The sequence below is a fragment of the Aspergillus caelatus genome (assembly GCF_009193585.1).
Source record: "Aspergillus caelatus strain CBS 763.97 unplaced genomic scaffold BDV27scaffold_41, whole genome shotgun sequence".
In the NCBI taxonomy this organism is placed as follows: Eukaryota; Fungi; Ascomycota; class Eurotiomycetes; order Eurotiales; family Aspergillaceae; genus Aspergillus; species Aspergillus caelatus.
Window position 1 is genome coordinate 21451 of NW_022475304.1, and position 22586 is coordinate 44036.

A 22586-nucleotide genomic window follows, 5' to 3' on the forward strand; every position below is an offset into this window, starting at 1 on the left:
GACATGGGCTGGCTGCGACAGCGTATGTAGTCTGTGGAAGCCCCTTTGATATGCAAGCGACAGCTGCAAGACCACATTATGTCTGGACATTGGAAGGGTTAGTTAGGGTGCACAGGTACAAGCCAGGCGCTAGACTATGTGGCATTCATTGCGGTAAAGCGACCATGTAGGTAGTATGGTCACTGCACTAGAAAGGGGGAGTTGTCAACCAGCTAAGGTACGTTACAGGAGAGCTTACTAAAAGAGGATTGAGCGGGAGTGCAATTGGATATATGCAATTATGCCGGTATTTATTGTGTTCATATGCAAAATAATATTATGTACTTCACGCGATCAGCGTGTATGGTATATCCAGTCCTGGAGATCAACTTGATCTCCCTCTATGTCTTCTTTCCCCCTTATGAATACATGGCGATATATAATCATATGATCCGAAGCGAGAGATGAGGGAATGCGACCACGCAGCGGCGTTGAGCTGACGATATTATCCGGTTTCAAAGACAGGTACGATGTGATATTGGTGGGTCGTCGTCTAGTTGTGGCTCCTCCTGCTCTTTTGGAGTATGTTTTGATTAAACTATATGCGAAAATATACTCACGCATCATGACCGGCATGATAGCATGGCATGGTTCAGCAGTTTCACTCCGGAGCTGGTGAGTGGCGCAAACGTATCGTCGATATTAAATGACCACTGTTGTAGCCAACTCCATAGAGCGGCGCCATGTCTGTGCCCACTGGGAGAGTCATAGCATGCGGGTTGCCGAGTAAAGAAATGTTGAATTGCAGTCTCGTCGGGTTTCTTATGCAGCTGGCTTCGGCCAACCAGGAATGTCTGCAAACCAACGCGATCGGTAAATCTCATCCCCCAGGTTGATCTGCTGTCGGACACCATCGACGACGAGGTTCGTGTGGTTGCCCCGTAACAATCGCCATAGAGACTGCACGTAGACGAAGCTTCCATCCGGCGCCATGCTAAAGCCCTTCAGGTCTGATTCGGGGAGCTCCAGGTACTCTCCTGCCCGGTTAAAACCTTTTCTATCGCTGGTGGTCACTTCGAACCCTCTCATATACGTATCAATCACGCCTTTGCTATCGAGGAAGAATTCACGAGTGTTCAGGTCAAAGGCGTGCAAGCCTCGATCTTGCGACATCAGGAATTTTCGATCATTGGGAATGGGGACAAGATCGTGAGGCCCACACCACCATGGATATCCTGGGCCCCATTCCGTCTCCTGATCCCATGCCTCTGGTAGTCGGTACATAAATTCATCTGTGTCTTCCAGTTCGCCGGTAGTTGCATTGTAGGGATAGCCCTGGATAGTTCCGTACGCTGGTATAGGGTCCGACCCATCGGCTGCCGCGTCCGTACCAGCGGCCCACAGCATCTGCTCTTGCTCGTCCCAAATCATCCCGTGTATGGCGCGCAGGCCAGTGATATTCTGCAAGATCAGCGGCTCATCCACCAGGGGATTGTCGACGCTGGAATTATAGACGAGGATGCCATCCCATGCGTTGGAACCCGTCGTACCGACCGCTACTCGATCCCCGGGCAACGGCTCCAGGGTATGAGCATTCCAGAGAAATTCATTCTGCCGGCAGACAGCGAATGTGATCAATTTGTCGGTCTCCGGGTTGTCAGGGGTATGGTTGATCATTAGCACCAGATCGCTGTAGATCGCAGCGATGGCGGTTCCGTTTTTAATCCACTTGACTTCGGTGGCATCGTTCGCGTCACTATACAAGCAGTGCCTGATGTAGGGAGGCAGGTCTTGGGTCACGTCGTCTCGCCCCCAACTCCATTTTATCCTCCCGGTTCGGTCGTGGACCTTGAGCAGCGGTGGGATTCCATACACGCCGGTAATGATGTCGTCCCAGTATTCATCCGTCGCCTCCGCTGGGGGTGGACTCGTGGGGGACGGTGTGATACTGGGTTCAGTCGTCGGGGTTTGGATGATAGACGGACCAGCATCGAACGCCTGAGTCGTGCTGGGTGGAGGAGCCACGACCTGTTGATTCCCCGGCCTCAACCTCGCCTGAGGTTGAATCGGCCGCAGGGACAGGTCGGACACCTGGTTGACGACATACAGGAACCAAGTGAAGATGTTACTCACCATGGTCTGAATGTTTCATAATTTCCCCTACGAAGGGGCCCGGCAGGGCCTGGGGGGAAAGGGGGGGGTGGCAGTCAATAAATATGGACCGTTCCCCATAGAAAGCCAAGAAATGGAAACGAGTACGAATGCATTGTTGAATTCCGATGAGTAAGATATGCTCTCTACCTATGAAATTATGATCTCCATATGCACGCGACCATGGGGGTATCTGATCCCTCTACAATTGTTAGTGACCAATAATGTGACCAATACCCGATATTATTTGGCAAGTGGATCATTGGTGGCACAATTTCAGCCACATAATAATGCCAATATTTTCTTTTTCTTGGGAATTCCTTTTTTTTTTTTTTTCTGTTCCTATTTCCGAGTATAGCCTCAGTGAGTGACCGTTGTCCGAAAACCTGGCCTTTCGTTGATAACGTTGGATTTTCTCTTCCCCCCCCCCCCTCTCTCGGCAAAACTCATAACGAGCCAAGGATACTGAAGGCCTAAAAGGGAGTCTTGCACCAGTATAGGCAACGATATTCGTCGGGTTCCCCCAGTCAATATCTGCCGTTCCCGCCAGAGTGGAGCCCAAGCGTCGTCATGCCCTAACAATCGAAACGCCGAGCGCAACCAATAACCAAGATGTTACCCCCGAGTCTGAAGCCAACTTTCATGATCCCAAAAACCTCCGAAAAGCTAGGATCCAGAAATAGTGGTGGCGTCCAATAACCAGTCAGAGCTTTCCGTGGCGTAGGGCTGATAACTGGCTTCATGGCGTCCTGTCGCGAAGGGTATGCGCGTACATACTCTGTATATAACGATCAGCGGTCAAGCTCCTGAGTGAGGAGATCTTAAACCGCTGTTCCCCCTTGGAGAATCGAGATTCCCTGTTACCCCGGGGGGGTGATCTTGGTTGTCTTCACCGTTGGATTCTCACATTCCAAGGAAAGAAGAAATCCGACGCATCCGTGCCTGCCAAGGCCCTCGGTCATCACCACCAGAATTGGTTCGGCATTGGGGCGTTCTAAGCGGTTGTTAGCTCGCTTGGCAACCCTCCAACCATTCCAACAGGGGCGAGATTGCAAGTGGGTTCCGCTTTTTACCGAAAAGCAGGCGCCCGGTGTGGCTTCTTTGGCGTTCCCAAAGCATTTACACATGGAACACATGGAATTCTGAGGACCGGTGACGATTTGACACCGAAAATGGACCATTTTGGAGGCCGGAAACGGCCGCCTTGTCGCCCATAACTTTGGACGAACCACCTGCCCTCCTGTACTGTACTGCCACTATTCTATAATATCTACTAGAACTGTTACTAGTAGGTAGTCATCCTCTGGCCTTGATCGTTACTAGCGCTTAATTTTAATGATAATTCCCTCTATTTCTACTGGCAGGCTTTGGCAACCAAAACAACGCCGAAAATAGCTCCCCTTGACGGCCGAATCTACGTGGTTTTTTTTTTTTCTCTTTTTCTTTTTCTTCCACTCTTTATTTTTATACTTTTTTTTTTTTTTATCCCGCGGCATAGAAAACCTTGGCCCTAGACAACAAAAATGCCTGCCAGTTTACGGAGTACAAAATATCAACAGGAACAGTAGGTGTTAAATAGGTATTAGATTGAAGTATCTAAGATAGAGTATGAAATTCTTATCTCATGCTACCGATCAAACACTATCTTCTGGGAGGAGACCCCTGGCATTATTATATATAATCACTTATACTCCGGATTCCCCCAATTTCTGTGATAAGGAACTAGTAAACGCACACTTCGCACGCTGTAACCCTGAAACGAAATTGGGTGCAAAGCAAGGCAAAACCGAGAGATATCACGACAACGAACGTCCTCTTTTGATAAGCTGCGGAAAGGTTGAGCGCATATTAGTTAGGCTACGCCAATTCTATATATGGGGCAAGTCGCGCTGTTCAGTCGCTAAAGATATAGTTTTATAAGTATAGGTAGAGGCCACAATGCGGCTGGAAATCGGTGTCACCACCTATAGTCTTTGATTGTATCTCGAACCTTAGTACGAGAGAACATTAATCTATGTTAGCATAGTCCCAGAATAACTCTATTTATTGCTTATCATAGCTACTGCCTCGGTGCCCTACGTCCAACATTCTCATCCAACCAGTCTTGTATAGCTTTGATGGAGGGCTCGATGATGGCTTTACTATTCAATAGGAGCAGCAATCCAATACTCCATTGGCAAATCCTCACCACTGAATAGGCAAGCCAAATCGAATAATACACTTAAGGCAGTGATATGGTAGCACTCGACGCCATCTGCGATTCACATAAAAGGTCAATATCATAGATCATTTTGCTCACAGGAAATCAGAGACTAATATCACCATATTATATATTAACCCCGCTGTCTAAAGCAAAGTGATAGTGGGAGCGAAAAATCGGCTCTCAAGCCCATCTCTTAAGAGATAGAATTCCCAGCAGTAACTGCCTTTAACTCTGGGCACTTTACAAATAGAGCAGTCACTCGCTCTCCGGAATTCAGTTATGGAGAATGAATGCTGCCTCTTTGTCGTCCTCATTTTTCCCTAGTTGCCCTGCCCGATTAGGAAACTGTACTTCGAATATTTACGTATCTTTTGAACGTTGTCAAGTTCAATACGGTGCCGGCGGCTGGCATGTCCCAGGGCGGAGAGGCCTTTTTTTCCCATCGGTACTTTGCCCTTTCCGTCAAAGGACAGTCTATAGCTTCTTTCTAGGAATAGCTGGTATTGAGTACTTGGGCCCAATGCCATATCCTCTCCCGCATCCTTCTCCATAGCCTGGTTGTTGGCGTGGACGTGGTGGATACAGCTTGGTAGATCGTCGTAGGCTCTATTCTCCCCCTAATTCGATAACGGAAGCAGCGCGATGGCATGTGGCCACCATCGGCCTGCAGAGTTAGACCTATTTTCGAGCATGATAGACGGAAAGGGACTGCGAATAGATGGCGGAGTGCGAGCACTGCCCTGCCTTAGCGTCTTTGCTCCAACTCTACTACTGGTGATATTAGCCGAGCTATAGCGTAGTAAATCATGATCTATTATATCCTTGGTGTCAAATGCAGACCAAATGGAGTAGAGGGATGTATAACTTGTTCAGCGTGTATAGAAAAACGACAAGAGTCTGTTTGCTGGATTTTCGGTGTCTAAAGATAAACCCCTTATCGTCTCTTCTGAACCTGAAAAGATAACAAATATAATTGCTTCGCTCAAACCGGATTCTTGCTTAGGATTCCGGTCGTGAGATCTTCAGCAGCAGGCTCCCCGCAGTTTAATTAATTCCAGCGTTGCCGCTCAGTTGGGACGCCTGATCGGTTAGGCACTTGGATAACCTAAGGTAAGGCCCCCAGCATTAACTATACTTCAAAGTGTTATTTCACTGCAGATCTAGTATCTGTAGGGTTGGCATACACGCTTCGTTTCCGCAGAACGGCGATGTAAGACATCTCCTAGATTATGTCGGGCCTGTTAGTGGTTGAATGTTCATGTTTTCCTGCCGGGGTTTATGGGCCCCCAAACTTGGCCCCGTGTAGATCTTGAGAGCACCATCGCGCCAGAATCATATTTTACGTATTATTACTGTCATATATAGATATTGCTATGGGAATATATGTGACATATGTTTAGAATACTGTAACGTATAGCTTGACAGGCATGGCATCCTCTGCGCAAGGGCGGGCTGTGTCAAGGCCTGAGGACGATCATCCTATATGGGTTGTGTTTTCGAGGATATTCGGAACTGATGTTGGCTTTTGGTCTAACATGGTATGGACAGCGATACACGGGCTCACAGAATCAGCTGCGAGGCCATGACTTGAAAAATATTGCTTGGCGTTTTCAAGGAAAGGATATAAAAGTCTCTCAACAGTCCTTCCTTCTCAATCCATACTCAGCTTTGTCCCCCCCCCCCAAAACAATCAAATCCTCTCTTGCATTTTTTTTTCCTTGAAACTATTCTTCCGTTGCTTCTACCAATATGCGCTTTCAAGCTCTCCCCGTTCTCGCTGCCGTGCTTGCATTCCCTACCCTTATCTTGGGTGAGCCGGATTGCCCTTATGGTGGCAATTGGTACTGGAGTCACGAAGCGGCAAGAAGTGCAGCCGCGCATGGAATCGACAAATGGTGTAATAACATTGCCCCTTCCACGTTTAAAGGCGGGCAAGAGGTGAAACAGTGCCTTGAGGTCGATTATGATCCGAAGAATGTTAATCTGTGGATGAAAAACGACAACTCGGGTGATAAGGTCCTCTCCATCGACCAGTGCAAGAAGTTGCTCAAGAAGATCGTCGATAGTTGTCCTGCGGGTGGTTCTGACCGCACTAATGATGGCTGGGCACCACAGTGAGTTTTACCACTAGGACAAGAGACGGTTGGGGCTAATTTATGATTTCCAGAGCGACACCTGGTGGTGCCTGTTGGGTCTAGATCCCAGGTCCACGTAATGATGTACTGAAGACAATATCATCAGAGTGCCAAATACTGGTATTTAGGAGGCTCGAGGGAGACTTTGGGGGGTAGTTCGGGGAGATGTATCAGGTTGAGATGGTGGTTCACGTTTGAGCTTCTGGTTGTTCTGGGCTGGTGACTAGTTGAGTTTACACATTGATCTAGAGTTGAATCCGATATGTTCAACAAACGTGCTTTTATATATGATTTAAGACCACCGATGATTCTGCCTCTGGTTGACACTTTGACGCAAACTTAAATGCTCAAACTACAGAGCATGAAGAAGACTGTAGCTTTTTGCCGACTACCCAAAGGCCGAAGCACTCCTAGCTCGGGATGCTACGACTGAACAGGGACGACAATAGACAATTTCAAAATAGTTAGTATTGGTCACGTATTAGCTTGGATCAGATAGTGTATAGATAACGACATAGGAGATTGATCTTCTGGGGCTATTCTTAATTTATATGGTATAGTAGACCTTGACATTAGGGTTCGAGAGACAATTGAAGACGTGTAGATGGTGACACGGATTCCATGCCCTCCACAATCAAATTCTGACATGCTTCCACCTGGATGGGAGCATGTGATAGTGTGTGTATATGGGGCAAGAGTTTAGTATTTACGTACTCCATACTCTGTCCGGAGCAAATAAGATCCACCTGAAGTATTGGTTACGGAGTATCCGTGTGGAGGACACCCTATCAGGCTGTCCGTACTATCACTACGAAGAATAATATATCAGACTTGGCCAGTGGGGACTTTGAAATCTGATGACATAATCAGACATATTTTGAACTTTTTCTTTTTCTTTCCTTTTTTTTTTTTTTTTTCTTTCCTTTTTCCTTTTTTCTTCTATGTTAACACTATGTTTTTCTAGTTCTAGTATTGCGCCTTTTATGCAAAAAGCCAGAGGTATCCACCTTTACACGTTAGAGGTGTGAACCTACGCTCTAGATTACACCAAATTTGTTGACACATCGAATCATCTATATCTATACCTTGAACTCGTAAACGGATGTCCCAACCAGACAGCCGCAATCTCACTCAGAGGAATCATGTTGAGTTCGAGTTGTCAGCGCACGACCAAGCGGCTGACCCACCAGATGCATTGTAGGTATCAATGACACTCACAATGCATCCATAGGTACCAGCAACCATAAGAAATGTGCCAATCACGACCACAAAGACACTCCAGCAGACCATGAACATCCACCGGGGAGACCTTTCTTGTTTACCTTTGCTCCAATTGTCATACAGCCACATACAACCCATGGGCTGAAACGACATGAGGGTTCCTAGCAAGGCACCGATAAGCGAGACGAGGCTATTGAAGACGGGGATCGCGCTCGCTATCACATAGGCAATTAGAGTGATTCCAAAGGTACAGCCGAGCCATGTTCCCCAGTGGATCAGCGAGTTAGCTGTCAGATGTCTGGAACCGCGGAGGATGCGGATAAAGATGTATTTTGCCGGGATCTACGGAGCCGTTAGTGCATGCAGCGTACAGGGGATCTATCTGCAAATGGTATTACGTGGGTGACCAGGGTGGTCGTGACTAGCAACCCCGGCAAGGCAAAGCCGTAAGAGATCTTTTTCATCGTCGGCCCAGCGGAACCAAGGGCTGGGGAAGCCACATACGACCCGCAGTAATAGTAGACTACACAGCCGATCGTAATGTAAACCGCGGTCACTCCTGCCTGACAGATGAGCAGCGAGCGAGTATAATGACGAGGATCACGCATCTCCGATACGATATTGAAGAATCCGGGCGTGCCCGAGTATGCAAAGACTAACGATGACACCGCCGTGATCCCCTCGCTGAAGCCCGGGTTGTTGACAATTTTGAAGTCGGACACCCAGACGCCATCTTTCGGTGCAGACGCGGGCCGTTCCTCAACCCCAACAGCGATAGTCACCATGAGAACTGGTCAGGTTGTCAGACAAGAGCCACGGGATTGGAAGGGGAAGAAAAGGCTTACTTGCGGTCAGAATGCACACAAGCCCAATCCACGCCAGCCAAGTGATATGGCCAAGGGTCCGAATGCTGGAGAACATGAATCCGAGGATAGCAGCAACGGCCACAAACACCGCAGTACATACCCCATGCGTGGAGACCGCGTTCAGACCGATGGAGAGACTGAGCATGCCGGAGCCAGACACAAAAATCCAATCTAATACACTATCAGCAAGTGGCTTCCACTATACGTGGGCAGGCTAGTTTATACAAAGGCAAAAGGCAGCCCCCAGAAACTCACGACCAACACGGCCAAAAATGATCGCACCAACGTCGTCGATACTAAAGACCGAACGATGACGGAGTTTGAAAGCACCGATCATGTAATTCGACCAGGTCGTGATCACTGCAATAGCTAATAGGCAGACGATACCGGGGACAATTCCTAGTGTATCAAAGGCGGTTGGAATGGAAAGGACCCCCAGGCCAATCTGAGACTTCATCATGAGCGCGACGGTTCCTATCCATCCTACCTATCAGAGAGTCAGTCTGTGTACGAGATGGCGCCTTTGGGAAGGTGCGTACATTACGATAGTTGGGACCATTCTCGGTGACTTCGCCAAACACATCATCGGTAACATAGGTGGGCACATCCCGGACTTCCCCGGCCTGGGAAGGCACTGGAGCCAGCTCGTTAGGGTCTTCTTTGGTTTTCAACATCGTGGGGAATATGTGCGAACCAGCGCTAAAATGGAGTTCAGAGTCCCAACGTAGAAGTGGGACGCTGGTGCCTTTTTAAACCTGTGTTTCATCCCCGTTAGCTTGGCTTAGCGCAGTCCGTCGTTATCATCGCTTCATTTGAGCAAGCAGAGCGGGCCTGTGTCTGATAGCGTCGGGCTGGGCTGACATGACACAGCCACTGATAGAATATGAAGCCTCAATGCTCTGAAAAGCATACATAACAGAATCCCCTTATCGTCATATCGAGATTTCCCCGCAAACCCCATACCCACTTCGTGGATAAGATCGACCATCGGGTACGCAGCCGATGATCAAGGTCGCAGATAATTCGGCGGTTGACTGGGCACCGGGAAGGCATCCGTGGTCCACCTTCTCCTGGTAATCGCCAAAAGACTTGCGGGGGAGACGTCACAGTGGTGGAGCCCGTTATCTCCAGCCAGAGCAAGACCTCAAATGATGTTTCTGGACGCTGAATACCTCGCATCCGGAGGTTCCGTTCTTCTGACCTACACCCCGTCGGGGCATTTGGGGAGCAATTGCGTGGTACCGTGGTGATCCTCATATATTCATGGAGTTAGTTAGCAATGGAAACTAGCGGGCCATTAAGCTCTTTGGGTTTCAATCAGCATTGGCGCTTGTTTCAACCTCAGTCGGATAGACGTCCGTAGGCCAAGTAGCGGACGGTCCGGATTTCTTTACCAGACGCGGTAGGAAAATGATGGTGGCCAAGAAACCACCGAACTTTTCTTTTACCAACGGGTGCGAAAAATGCTCGACACTTACACCTCGAGATAGTGTTACTATTGGTCATAGTTAGAAGAAACTCGAGTTGTTGTTATCATCGAAATACAAAGCAATTATATGTCCACACACAACGGAAAGCCATACCGGTATCAGCTGCACGAGATCGGGAGAGCTCCAGATGATAAGAATTCATTAGAACTCATTACTACGGTATCCCAATATGGCAGTAAAATCCGTGCTTATCGCGGCCCGGCCAAAAAAAAAGTGTTTATCAAGGGATGATGCTTGTGGATACCACGGGGAGAAGGGGTGGTGGACCCCTATCGTCGACGCAATGGTCAACGGGCTCGAAAGCGACTGCCCCAAGGTTCATAGGCGTGACTGGAAGAAGAAGATGCATTCCTCATGGGAGAACTGAACCTGTGAACCTGTGAACCAAATCATATTCGGGGTGTGCAATCACTCGTGATCTCATGATATTTGATGGTATTACAACGTCGAGGGCCTGTATCATAGATGTAAGTTGTATAATAGTTAAATGTCCCTGCGATGACTAAGAGACTTAAAATATGCCATCCAGAGAGATTACATCGATCGGCATCTTTGTAACAACATCCCGATGAGGTTTCCCGGTTGTAGTTCCGTCTTCTATCGCGTGTCTTCTCCGTAGAGTAAGACATTGAGAAGGAGATAACCAAGATAATGGTCACCTGACAGGTTTGGGGGCTGCGTATCTCGTGTTCAATTGGTTCTATAGAGTGTAATCCGATGAAAGATGCAGAGTCCAGTTACTACGAGCAAGCTCGGCGTGGGAGACCGATATGAGAGACGCATCTACGGGAGAGCTTCCCTTCGGTACCGGGGAATTGCCCCAGTCATGTCGCACGTATCCGTGGGTCAGAACCGTGGTTTGGCTTCTTTATCAATGACCCCGCGGGGTCACCAGCTTTTGTCCAGATCCCTTACCCCGGGAGGCCAGCCGATAGAGTATCATGAGACCATGGTTCTTCAAATTAGTGGATAAGCAAGGAGGCCGTATATGTATATATAGAGTACTTAGCTATCAGGAGACAGAGAAACATCACTATAGAATCTTGCTGGATAATCTCTCTATTGCTTGGTCCAGCTATCCGACGAAACATACCAAGCAATGGTTATTATACATTCCGGCAAAGCCGCGCCACTCGCAACCCTAGGAACCTTCACATCACGATGTGGAGTAGGCACACAGCTCAATAATGTTGGCAAATGCCGACTAAGAGTGCGCTCCGTGTCGACTTCAGTGTTGGCTGAAACCAAGAGTGCCCCCAATGCCACCCTTCCGCCTCCTCTGTCAGCTCTGCCCACCAGCATGTTACTCCGATCCTTGCTGGTGGCTGCTATCACGTCCAAACCATACCTCCTCAAACCGTCTCTTTCGATTCTATCCCTCCTGTCGAAGTCAGGCAATGGCCTTTTGTTGAACGTAGACCGCAATATCATTCTTCACACCATCCTCAAATGGACGTTTTACAAGCAATTCTGCGCTGGTGAAAATGGCCGGGAGACCCAAGCCACCGTGCAGATGTTCAAGGATCTGGGCTTTCGGGGTACGCTCCTCACATACGCAAAGGAAACTGTTTTCGATCATTCCACCAAGAGTCAACACGGCCTTGGTGTCACCACGGACCAGGCAAACGGCACGGGACATTGTGAGCATATCGAGGCTTGGCGCGAGGGCACAGTAAAGACAGTCGACCTGCTCGGTGAAGATGATTATTTGGCTATGAAGTATGTGATCCCTCACAACCTCGTGCCCAACGTATTGCTGACTTTTCAGGTTAACTGGCGCCGGACCCGCCGTGACGGAAGCTTTCGCTGCCGGCGAACTGCCCCCTGTACAGATGATCGAAGCATTGGAAGAAATCTCCGAAAAGTGCAAAGCCAAAGGCGCTCGCATTCTCATTGACGCTGAATCCCAACATTTCCAGAAGGGAATCGCACGTGTGACCATTGATCTCCAGCGCAAGTACAACCGGGATGGATACGCACTCGTTTACAATACCTACCAGGCTTATCTCAAGAGTACCCCAACTACTCTGGCCACTCATCTCACTGCTGCTAGTGAGGAAGGATTCACTCTTGGACTCAAGCTTGTACGAGGCGCCTATATGGCCTCCGACGATCGATCTTTGATTCACGACACGAAACAGAACACTGATGACGCCTATAACTCTATTGCACAGGGTGCACTGCGCCAGGAGCTGGGAGAATTTGGCGCCAGTAACGGCCGCCCCTTTCCCTCCGTGAACCTCTTCCTCGCCAGCCACAACAAGGAAAGTGTCATGGCTGCTCACCATCTACACCAGCAGCGCCTCGCCGCCAAGTTGCCCACTGTGCCGGTTGGCTTCGCCCAGCTGCACGGTATGTCGGACGATGTCAGCTTTAGTCTGCTACAATTGAAGGGACCTGATGGGTCTCCTCAAGTCTACAAATGCTCCACGTGGGGTGGAATGGGGGAGTGTCTGGCATATCTCCTCCGCCGCGCCATTGAGAACCGTGATGCTGTGTCAAGAACACAGGATGAATATCGGGCATTAAAGTCGGAGGTTGGAAGAAGACTGAAATCCCTTTTTACGTTCTCGACGTAGGCTATACTATATTTTAGAAAGAAATATATTTTACGATTATCATGACTTCAAAAAAAAAAACCATCTGTTTTCATTTCACTGCCAGTAGCCATAGACTGTATTGTCGCTTAGCTTGCCCTAGTGGCCCACAAGTCACCTAAGATTTCTACCTCCCTTCCTCCCTTGTGGGATTGATTCATCATAAAACCAGAGGAACCACCGATAAAGCGTCATAATTGAGGGGTACTCGAGTCGTCCCAGAATTCCGTGGTTCGGGGTGTAAAGCCGTCAGTTTATCTTATCGGTTCGGAAGTCCGTCCGACTTGAACTCCACCAGATCAACATTCCGTCTGCTGCAACCCCACCACTATCTTGATACTTACTTACTTACTCTCTTCAAATTGAAAAGTCCTCTGTTGTTGAAGACAAACAAACAAACAGCACAGAAAAAAAATTTTTCTACTATTCAATCTTGAGCAAAATGGCGAATTCTACGCTTTGTATTCTGGGCTGCGGTAGGTAACATGTCTTCGGTGTGACCATAGCAATTTTTACTAACCATTCCCTAGGCAACTTGGGCGGCGCTATTCTGAAGAGCTTGGTCGATGGTCCCAAAGACAAAGAGGGGAGCGCGCCTTTCACCCGGTTCATCGCCTGTGTCCGGAGTCAAGAATCCGAGGCGCGATTGAGTGCGAAATTCTCCAACCATTCGCAAAGCTTGACGATTGCCCGAGACAACATCAAGGCTGTTCAAGAGGCGGATGTTGTAGTTTTGGGTGTGGACCCCGCTGTCGTTGAAAAGGTGCTATCAACTCCTGGCCTCAGCGAGGCCTTATCGAACAAGCTCCTCATCAGCGTCGCTGCTGGCTGGACCCGGCAGAGGCTTGAGACCACCCTGTATGGTAGTCCGACGACAAGCAGCAATGCCGAAGGTCGGGCGTGGGTGGTGCGCACGTTGCCGAATATCGCTGCATCAGTCTCGCAGGGTCTCACAGCCATTGAGATCTCAGATCCAGAGGTTCCCGAACACTACCAGAAGATCACAGATGCGGTCTTTGAAAACCTGGGAAAGACAGTCCACATCCCTCCAACTCTGATGGATGCAACGACGGCGGTGGCCGGATCAACTCCCGCATTCTTTGCCGTGATCGTCGACGCGATGATTGATGCCTCCGTGGCGGTTGGCGTGCCGAGGGACCTGGCACGGACCATGATAGTTCAGGCGATGACCGGAAGCGCAGCCCTTATGCAAAATGGAATGCATCCGGCCGTCCTGAGAGATCAGGGTACGTCGCCTGAAGGGTGTACCATTGGAGGTTTGATGGTTATGGAGGAGGCCGGGGTGCGCGGTCATATCGGGAGAGCCTTACGAGAAGCCGTCACCATTGCGCGCCTTATGGACGGCACCCGTCATTTGAATGATACTAGAGAGTAGCGAATTTATAGAAGTAATGAAAATTGATTATCAATTTAATTTAACTCATTTCTCATGCTATTTGTTCTATATATTGCTTGATTTCTATGGGTATTACCGTCATCGATTTTCAATAGCTACAGATCAATCACACTGTTCATGAAAGAACTCTCGTAAGCCAATATTCGTCAAACAGCCAAATCCAAAGGCTGGAATAATCCGAACACAGCGAATGACTGTGGCAGATGGTAGATGTTTTCGAATGGTAGCGACTCGATCCGCCCATAAGACCCCCGACTGGCGGTTGTATAGATCGAGGCCGAGGAGATGTAAAGGAGTAGCCACCAATTGCGACAAGACCGGTACAAGGATCTGTGTGATAACCATCTTTGAACTCGGCTGGGAGGCGAGACTATCGGGAATCATCGACGAGCACCACGAGGCCAGGGTGAAGGAACCAAAAATTGTGACTCCATCGCGGAGAAGGAAGGTCGCCGTTGCGGCTTTGGAGGCGATCTTGCTAGACACCTTAAGAGCATCCTTTGCACTCGATTCGATACGACTTCCGAAGAGCTGCGCAAATCGGATATCCTTCCAGACACCAAGAGGGACATTGACGATGAACGTCGTTGCAAATGTAATCGGGTCAACTCTGGCTGGGCAAATCTCTTTTGTGATCGTTTCTGTTCCATTGGCGACCGCATAAGTAGCTCCATATAAGGTCCACATAAGACCATATGGGCGCGAGAAAACAAATGCGCCCGGTCGTTTCAGAGCAGCAATCGTGTGAGTACGAAGGCTTTGAAGAAGGGGTCTGTCGGACGAGGCTCGTTCGACCAGGGCTCTGGAGGTTCTTGATCAGCGACCGGTCCCAAGTCGACCATTGTCCATCCCAACATACCGATCAATGATGGTCACCGTCGGCGCGATCAATGAGGCCGAAACTGCAGCAGCAGTCAAGTCTCCGGCGAGTCTCCCCGCGACGGAGCTGCTCCAATCGCCATGGAGGGTCTGTGATGCCGTGTAGCTCATTGTTCTGTTTTCCTCAATAGTTGTTCCCTTGGTGGTCGCCATCGTATCCTTTCCTCAACCGGATGAGCACCCTTGATCGAGCGAGAAAGAGGGCGAACCGGCCGAGAGAGGAGGGGCACTTGATTGCGCTTGCTTCCATGAGTAATAGTCTTCTCTATCATCGGTCACACGTATCCAGACAGACGGACATTCGGCTTCCCTCCCGACGGTGCATGATAGCTATCAATGGGTGGCGTGGGGAAACCCCAGACTTAGCGTCGGATGCTTTTCCGAAATCTCCAATTCATAAGAAGCTTGCCCGCAGCTTCGAATTGCTGTTCTGGCTTTCACTCTCATCCTCCTCACCTCAATCAATCATGTCTTCTACTAAGATGCTTTCCATGAGACTGTCCAACACTGCGCGCTCCTCTGCGCGCAGTTTGCGACCCTTCCCCAGTGCGACTTTGCAAATCCGCACCAAGGCGACCATGCCTTTCAGACTCCCCGATGCCAGAAATGAACCCAACGTGAGTGCAAAAGGAATCACACAGTTTCAATTTCTATTTCCTATTTGTTCGCGACTAATGTATTTTGGTCGTAGCCACACTACACACGAGGCTCTCCCGAGCGCGCCAAGGTAGAAGCAGCCTTGAAGGAGCTCCGGTCTCAACTCCCCGTCAAGAGTGAAGTCTACTACAACGGTGTGGCACAGAATGTCTCCAAGTCGGTGGATCAACCGATGCCTTCAGAGCATGCTACTACCTTCACCAACTACCCCCTTGCCTCCAAGGAGCAGGTCGCTGCTTCCATAGAATCGGCTCTCAAGGCCAAGAAGAGCTGGGAGGAGACTCCCTTCGTCGATCGCGCATCGATCTTCATGAAGGCGGCCGAGTTGGCCACGGGCAAATACCGGTATGAGTTGATTGCTGCGACCATGCTGGGTCAGGGAAAGAATGTCTGGCAGGGTGAGATCGATGCCGCGGCCGAGTTGGCAGACTTCTTCCGTCAGAACTGCAACTGGGCGGCGGAATTGATGGAGAAGCAGCCCACCCGGGGCACTGATGGCATGTGGAGGTATGTACTGCCCGGCGCAATTGAGAGAGAAGTGCCTAGCTAACTCGTGTAGCCGCATGGAATACCGAGCCCTTGAGGGATTCGTGTACGCTGTCTCACCCTTCAACTTCACCGCATTGGGTGGCAGCTTGGTCTCGGCTCCGGCCTTGATGGGTAACGTGGTCGTGTGGAAGCCCTCGCCATCCGGCATCTACGCTAGCAACTTGGTTTACAAGATTCTGCTCGAGGCTGGTCTGCCTCCAGATGTTGTGCAGTTTGTGCCCGGTGATGCCGAAGAGGTCACCAGCGTGGCTCTCTCTCACCGCGACTTTGCTGGCTTGAACTTCATCGGCTCGTCCGACGTCTTCCGTAGCATCTATGGCAAGATCGGCGAGGGTATCGCGAACAAGACCTACCGGGAGTTCCCTCGTGTGGTCGGCGAGACCAGCGGCAAGAACTTCCACCTCATCCACAACACCGCGGACATCACCAGCGCGGTCAACCACACCATCCGCGGTGCTTTCGAGTACCAAGGCCAGAAGTGCTCGGCCACTTCCCGTGTTTACCTCCCTGAGAGCCGTGCCGAGGAGTTCTTGACGGCTCTGAAGGCTGGTGTCAAGGAAATCACCATCGGCAGCCCCGACAAGGACTTTGAGGCCTTCATGGGCCCTGTCATCCACCGCAACTCCTTCAACAAGATTAAGTCGATCATCGATGCCAGCAACAAGGACCCCAACCTCACCTTACTGGCTGGTGGTACCTACGATGACTCGGTTGGCTACTACGTGAACCCCACTGTCTACCAGGCCCACACTCTCGACCACTCCCTGTTCAACCAGGAGATCTTCGGACCCGTCTTGGCCATCTATGTCTACCCTGACTCCGAGTGGAGCTCTATCCTGAAGACGGCCGATCAGCAGGGTGGCGGCTTCGCGCTCACCGGTGCTGTCTTCGCCAAGGATCGCCGTGTGATCCGTGAAGCTGAGGATGCTCTGCGCTACTCCGCTGGTAACTTCTACATCAACTGCAAGACCACTGCCGCTCTGATCGGACAACAGTCCTTCGGTGGTTCTCGTGCCAGTGGTACCAACGACAAGGCTGGTAGCTCCGACAACTTGCGCCGCTTCACCAGCCCCAGAATGATCAAGGAGGAGTTCTTCCCCATTGATGGCTTCACCTACCCTAGCAACCACTAGAAACTGTCATGACTCCATGAATTTCAATCTTATGAAGGGAAAGATGTATATATAGTTTAGATCGTTTTCAAAATTTTACGTTGTTCACATTTTTAATTTTATTTTGCATATTTCTCCGTATATCACCAACAAACCCGTAAACTCGTAAGCTGTTTAATTTTTACCTATATTACAATGGAGTTATAATCTTGAGTCTGTAAGAGAGGATTTCCTCGTCTCTCTGTCTCTCTCTCTCTCTCTCTCTTCCTCCCTCTGTATGTATGTGTGTGTGTGTGTGTGTGTATCTTTCTCTCTCATCCTCAATTGGCCAATTAAAATCAAATATTATGTGTCTGGATACTATGCCTGTAACTTTTTTCCCAATAAAGGACATCACACGATCCCATGCTGCATCAAAACCCTCACACCGCATCCACCAGGCACGGCAAGGAACACACCACAACCATAGAACCACACGATGTATGGTGGCAACCCCTCATCGGCATGCATCCCGAGGATTGATATTGATATGGGGCGATAAGCTATAAGTGGGGCTCGGTGTGGAATCCCCCGCATCCAAGCTGTTATCGGGAGAGAGTCTGGGCTATCGCTATCTGGCCCTTGACCGGCAACGTTCCCGGGCATTCACGTCCTTCCCGGTAGTTCTGGGGCAGCTTGCATGTATATATAAGAACGGATCACACTCTCGATAGTGGTGAATAGGAGACAGCCTTCACGAATTCTACGAATTGACCGTCATGGTTTCCAAATCTACGCCCATTGCCATCGTCGGAGGCGGTGCCTTCGGCCTCTCGACGGCCCTCCATCTGGTCCGGGATGGCTATAACAACATCTCCGTCTTTGAACAAGATGACCAGATCCCTCCTCGCCCCTCAGCTGCCAATGACCTGAACAAGATTGTGCGCGCCGAGTATGAAGATCCGTTCTACACGGACCTGACCATGGTTGGTCACTCCAGTGCCCCATCTGCCCGTTTTACCCTCCTTCTAACCCAGAATAGCAAGCGATCGCCCTGTGGAAAACTCCCCTCTTCGCCCCACACTTCCACCAGACAGGCTTCCTCCACTGTGTCTCGGGGACAGCCCCCGAGAGAGCGGTTGACACGCTCAAACGGTTCCAAGCCGCCGCCAACGACCACCCCGAGCTCAGACAACATGTCGTACCCCTCGAGAAAGATAACGAGATCCGGCAACGGTTCTGGCAGTATGACGGCCAGTTCCCCGGCTGGAATGGATACCTCAATACGTTTGATGGCTACGCGCATTCTGGAAATGCCTTGAAGGCTGTGTACCAGGCGACCCAGAAGGCGGGTGTCCGCTTCTTCCTGGGCGCGCAGCATGGCGCTGTCGCCGAAGTGACCTACAAGGATGGCAAGAGCACTGGCATCCGAACGAAGAACGGACAGTTCCACCCCGCAGAGCTTGTGATCGTCGCGGCCGGAGCTGCAGCCGCCAAACTAGTGCCGGCCATCGGATCCCAAGTCGTGGCCAAGTCGTGGTCGGTCGCACACGTTCACCTCACAGAGGAGGAGACATCCGCGCTACGGGGCATTCCCATCACCTACGCGCGCGACCTGGGATTCTTCTTTGAGCCCGATCCCGTCACCCGGCTCTTGAAGTTGTGCCCCATGGGCGGTGGATACGTCAACACGGATCCCGCCACCGGTGTCTCGCACGCCCCCTCCGTCTCGGACAGCGCATTCGTGCCCCCGGAGGATGAAGCCAAGATCCGCCAACTGCTGGCCCACACACTCCCCACATTGGCCAACCGGCCATTGGTGCGGAAGTCCCTCTGTTGGTTCGCGGACACGAGTGACTCGGACTTTATCATTGACTACGTTCCGAACACCTCGAACTCGGTGGTGCTGCTGTCCGGTGACTCCGGGCATGGTTTCAAGATGTTCCCTCTGTTCGGCAGCTGGGTGAAAACTTTCCTCGGGGCCCCCAACAAGCAACAGCCCGTGCCGCGCTGGCGCTGGAAGGAACCCCAGCAAAATGGTAATGGCAAATGGGGCGACGCAGTCAGTTGGCGGATCGGGCAGACCAGGGAATTCAAAGATATTCAACCTGGCAAGCCGAAGCTTTGATTGTCTCGTACGTGCACTGTTATTATAACTTTCTGTTCTCTATTTTACGATGTACTTGAAGCGATTGCACTATCTTATAGGAAAGAAGGTCATAGATCACAATTATATATATATATATATATACATCATCATTTTTCACACCGTCTCTCCCATGCGCTTCGAACCCTTCACATAGCAACTACGTACCTATGTAGTGTCCGATGAACAGAAACGAACACCCCCTTGTTGACCAAGAATTTCGTTTCATTTTGGGTCGATATGAATCGTAAAGCTGCACCGGTGCCATCATTGAGTGTGTGTTGAAACCTAGGGTACACCTTGCCGATCGGTTGGTCTCCCGTTCGGCAGCCTTTCCGGATCACGTGCAGGAAGATGCAACGAACGCTTTGCCTTTTCCCCGACTTTGACCTTCAAAAAAGTATTCAAAAAGACCGAGAGAGGACGGAGAACGTCGTTGAACAACCTCCGCATGTCCATTGCTTGGCAAGTAATTCGTGTCTCATTTCTATGGGATATCATCGCTTCTATAACAATAATCATAAAACTACCAGATGTGATTCTCCGTGACCGCGTGCGCAATCCAATCCACATCCCCCGTGTCGATCGACTCCGCCACGGCCATGATCTCCGCCGTCGTCAGTCCCGGATGTAGATTGGGAATGTCCGAAATCCCAAACACCCGATCCGGGGTGGACGGGGAGGGGAGTCGGGAGATAATACGATCGAGCTGCGCCCCCTTCCTGCCCAAGTCGGTAGTGTGAACGACTCCGTCGGAGGACAGATGGCTCAGCATCCCGGCCAATTGCTGCAACTCGGACTTGCGAAACCCGGCGATCAGATTCCCGCGCGAGATCATCTCGTCCAATACCGTGACGCTGCTGTGGAACCACGGAGTCCAGTCGTCGAGCAGGGACGCGTCGGCGGCGGGGGCGGTTACCAGGACTACGGCGGCGGTATATGTGGCTTCGAGGTCGAACGGGAGGAAACTGTCTAGACGTCGGTCAGCGGTGCCCACCCCGGAGTCCGCGAAGGGGTCCGTACCTAGGAGATTCTGCCGCTGGAGGACGGTGAGGATGTTCAGGATTTGCTGCGCCGAGTCGATGCAGACCTGCAGCAGCTTGCGTACGTTGGCCGACGAGTTCAGGGATTCGAGCGAACTGTCGGTGGTTTGGATTCGCATCTTCAAAAAGCAAAATAACACCGGTCGGGTGGCCAACACGATGCACTGCGACTCGTCAGAAATAAGCCATCACCGGACCAGAAGGAGCAAAGGGGTCAGACCTGATGGTAGAGTAGATGTAAGTGCGCCGATAGTCGGGATACACCGCTGATCGAGGACTCGTCCAAGCGCAAGTCGTAGCATTTCCGAAGCTCCGTGACCAACTCGGCCGCGCTGGCGAGAGCACTCTTCGTTCGCAACAGGAAATTCCGATTCAAACGCCCATCCGGCCCATAGACACCTCGGACCGTCAGCACAAGCCATATAACCATGTCTGTTGAGCAACTTACTGCTGTTGATTTCCTCCATGATCTGGCACACCTTGATTTGCATACTGAGGGCGATCGCCTTCTGGGGCGATCCCGGGAAGTAGGGAAGCTGGTGATGCAGCTGATCGTCGCGGATGGATTGCGGTAACCCCATCAACGAGGTCATCTGGCGATCGAGGATGTAGATGGTCCACCAGATCCGACGGCATCGCTGGACGATGGCGTCCCCTAGGTGCTCCGCGGACATATCGGTGTGCATTCCCTGGGCTTGGGCGATCCGCGCTGCTTGGCCAATCTACACGGTTAACGACATTGCGGTACTGCGGAGGACCCGTGACTTACATAATTGTGGGCCGAGTTGCGAAAGTCGAGCGATTGCAGATACAGTGCAATGCAGCAGAGAATCTCGGTGGCGACGATGGGATCTCGGCAGAGGTTGGTGGTGTCTGGCAGCAACTGCAACGCCTTGGTAAAGAACTCACAGCCGGACGGTCGACTCCCTTGATTGCGCTGCACGACAAAGGCCTTGCCAAACGCCAGAATGAGCAAGTAATGGATATACCACAAGCCCGAATGCGCCATCTGATGCTCTGGATTCTCGTAGAAGGCATACAAGCCCCCCATGAAGGTATCCTCGTCGAAGAGGTGGAACAACTGACCCGCATGGAACTTGACGGCGTTGATGAGGTAGATGGAGAAGTCTAGGGGCGGCGCCATAGGAATATCGTTGGTCACGGTGGTCCTCGTGCCCTCCCAGCCCAGATCGTATGCGGACCCGTCAAAGTAGAGACTCCCCGTCGGCAAGGGTGCGTTGTATAGATGCTCATGCGTCATGCTCAGAATCTTTCTCGCGAAGGACCAATTGGACGAGGTTCCTAGGTAGACTACACCACAGGCTTCTGTTCAGCCCTGCGAACGAAGGTGGGAAAGGGAGGCGATAGAGGCAAAAGAACTTACAGATTCGACCGGATGCTGCCGCCATAAACGTCGACGGACCCGACGACAATGGGTTTGTTAATTGTGAAGCGCCTTCGAGGTTCTGACCCCATTCCTGTTCACCTTCGACGGCCAGTTCGTCGCCTCCTAGAATCGGATCGCTTTGGATGGCACGTCCGGTTGCGTCCGGCAGCGACGCCTTACCCTCCGTCGGCCGGAGCACCTCCTGTTCCATACTCTGCGGACTGTATACTTCATCCTCGCCGCCTTTGAGGAGTGCTAGCTTGCGCTGGAGGTCTTCGAGGTATCTGGGGAGAACAAGGGTTATGGTTAGCTGCGGCTTTCGCACGGACAGGAGAGCAGCCAAGGCGTCTCACCCCCGGGTAACAAGAATCTTCTGGTCCCGATCATCAAACGTGCAGGTTGATTTGCGCTTGCTACAAGTGTCGCACGGCTGCGATCCCGAGCATTTGATCTTTTGTCTTCGGCATCGTTGGCAGCTATAGTAAGGGTCTTCGGGTTAGCGAGATGTGGCGAAATGGCATGCCGAGAACAGGAAGCAACTGACGCATTAGACGAGCGCTTCTTGACGCGGTGTTCTTTATTATGTGAGGCTTCCATGGATTTGGAAGGCGACCTGTGCTTTACAGAGATCATGGTTGAATGAGCAGTTTCCTGCCCGATTCTAATTTTTTTTTTTTTTCGAGATCTGTGTGTTGTACTGCGAATCTCTTCGTACTAGTCCAAACCGTCATGCAGGCTGAGATAACCACTTTTTTGCCTCTCAAACTTAATGCGG

At 50.8% G+C, this 22586-nt stretch overlaps 7 protein-coding genes across 7 annotated transcripts; 4 read left to right on the forward strand and 3 right to left on the reverse strand.

Moving 5' to 3' along the window:
* Positions 1 to 240: 240 nt before the first annotated feature.
* BDV27DRAFT_124414 (uncharacterized protein) lies at positions 241 to 2184 on the reverse strand. The gene has a single exon (XM_032066080.1). The coding sequence runs from the start codon at positions 2113 to 2115 to the stop codon at positions 802 to 804; it is 1314 nt and encodes a 437-aa protein (XP_031930134.1). The 5' UTR covers positions 2116 to 2184; the 3' UTR covers positions 241 to 801.
* A 3843-nt stretch (positions 2185 to 6027) lies between these two features.
* BDV27DRAFT_170172 (uncharacterized protein) lies at positions 6028 to 6581 on the forward strand. Its single transcript, XM_032075224.1, has 2 exons — positions 6028 to 6447; positions 6501 to 6581. The coding sequence occupies exons 1-2, from the start codon at positions 6083 to 6085 to the stop codon at positions 6529 to 6531; spliced, it is 396 nt and encodes a 131-aa protein (XP_031930135.1). The 5' UTR covers positions 6028 to 6082; the 3' UTR covers positions 6532 to 6581.
* Positions 6582 to 7608: 1027 nt separating this feature from the next.
* BDV27DRAFT_170175 (transmembrane amino acid transporter protein-domain-containing protein) lies at positions 7609 to 9295 on the reverse strand (the record flags this gene model as incomplete). The annotated part of the gene is made up of 5 exons (XM_032075225.1): positions 9095 to 9295; positions 8838 to 9042; positions 8535 to 8726; positions 8088 to 8479; positions 7609 to 8031 (listed from the first exon to the last, which is right to left on the reverse strand). Exons 1-5 carry the CDS (start codon positions 9227 to 9229, stop codon positions 7609 to 7611), a joined length of 1347 nt encoding a protein of 448 aa, XP_031930136.1. The 5' UTR covers positions 9230 to 9295.
* A 1849-nt stretch (positions 9296 to 11144) lies between these two features.
* BDV27DRAFT_143077 (FAD-linked oxidoreductase-like protein) lies at positions 11145 to 12624 on the forward strand (the record flags this gene model as incomplete). Its single annotated transcript, XM_032070046.1, has 2 exons — positions 11145 to 11764; positions 11814 to 12624. 2 exons carry the CDS (start codon positions 11145 to 11147, stop codon positions 12622 to 12624), a joined length of 1431 nt encoding a protein of 476 aa, XP_031930137.1.
* A 397-nt stretch (positions 12625 to 13021) lies between these two features.
* Positions 13022 to 17372, forward strand: BDV27DRAFT_170179 (putative pyrroline-5-carboxylate dehydrogenase). Its single transcript, XM_032075226.1, has 4 exons — positions 13022 to 13118; positions 13173 to 13981; positions 15630 to 16102; positions 16155 to 17372. Exons 1-4 carry the CDS (start codon positions 13085 to 13087, stop codon positions 17275 to 17277), a joined length of 2439 nt encoding a protein of 812 aa, XP_031930138.1. The 5' UTR covers positions 13022 to 13084; the 3' UTR covers positions 17278 to 17372.
* Positions 17373 to 17900: 528 nt separating this feature from the next.
* On the forward strand, positions 17901 to 19451 carry BDV27DRAFT_80970 (NAD(P)/FAD-dependent oxidoreductase). Its single transcript, XM_032077653.1, has 2 exons — positions 17901 to 18221; positions 18278 to 19451. The coding sequence occupies exons 1-2, from the start codon at positions 18015 to 18017 to the stop codon at positions 19361 to 19363; spliced, it is 1293 nt and encodes a 430-aa protein (XP_031930139.1). The 5' UTR covers positions 17901 to 18014; the 3' UTR covers positions 19364 to 19451.
* A 56-nt stretch (positions 19452 to 19507) lies between these two features.
* On the reverse strand, positions 19508 to 22586 carry BDV27DRAFT_124421 (Zn(II)2Cys6 transcription factor). The gene is made up of 8 exons (XM_032066081.1): positions 22356 to 22586; positions 22165 to 22287; positions 21809 to 22095; positions 21194 to 21735; positions 20873 to 21146; positions 20645 to 20823; positions 20405 to 20588; positions 19508 to 20353 (listed from the first exon to the last, which is right to left on the reverse strand). The coding sequence occupies exons 1-8, from the start codon at positions 22442 to 22444 to the stop codon at positions 19908 to 19910; spliced, it is 2124 nt and encodes a 707-aa protein (XP_031930140.1). The 5' UTR covers positions 22445 to 22586; the 3' UTR covers positions 19508 to 19907.

Coding starts and splice junctions, on each gene's coding strand:
- BDV27DRAFT_124414 (XM_032066080.1), bottom strand. CDS start 2,115: ATGGTGAGTAACATCTTCACTTGGTTCCTGTATGTCGTCAACCAGGTG.
- BDV27DRAFT_124421 (XM_032066081.1), bottom strand. CDS start 22,444: ATGATCTCTGTAAAGCACAGGTCGCCTTCCAAATCCATGGAAGCCTCA. Junction 20,824..20,872: donor CATGGAGGAAATCAACAGCA/GTAAGTTGCTCA, acceptor TGACGGTCCGAG/GTGTCTATGGGCCGGATGGG. Junction 20,354..20,404: donor CCAGCGGCAGAATCTCCTAG/GTACGGACCCCT, acceptor ACCGACGTCTAG/ACAGTTTCCTCCCGTTCGAC.
- BDV27DRAFT_170172 (XM_032075224.1), top strand. CDS start 6,083: ATGCGCTTTCAAGCTCTCCCCGTTCTCGCTGCCGTGCTTGCATTCCCT. Junction 6,448..6,500: donor AATGATGGCTGGGCACCACA/GTGAGTTTTACC, acceptor TATGATTTCCAG/AGCGACACCTGGTGGTGCCT.
- BDV27DRAFT_170179 (XM_032075226.1), top strand. CDS start 13,085: ATGGCGAATTCTACGCTTTGTATTCTGGGCTGCG. Junction 13,119..13,172: donor GCTTTGTATTCTGGGCTGCG/GTAGGTAACATG, acceptor ACCATTCCCTAG/GCAACTTGGGCGGCGCTATT. Junction 13,982..15,629: donor GGAGAGCCTTACGAGAAGCC/GTCACCATTGCG, acceptor TTTTGGTCGTAG/CCACACTACACACGAGGCTC.
- BDV27DRAFT_80970 (XM_032077653.1), top strand. CDS start 18,015: ATGGTTTCCAAATCTACGCCCATTGCCATCGTCGGAGGCGGTGCCTTC. Junction 18,222..18,277: donor TCTACACGGACCTGACCATG/GTTGGTCACTCC, acceptor AACCCAGAATAG/CAAGCGATCGCCCTGTGGAA.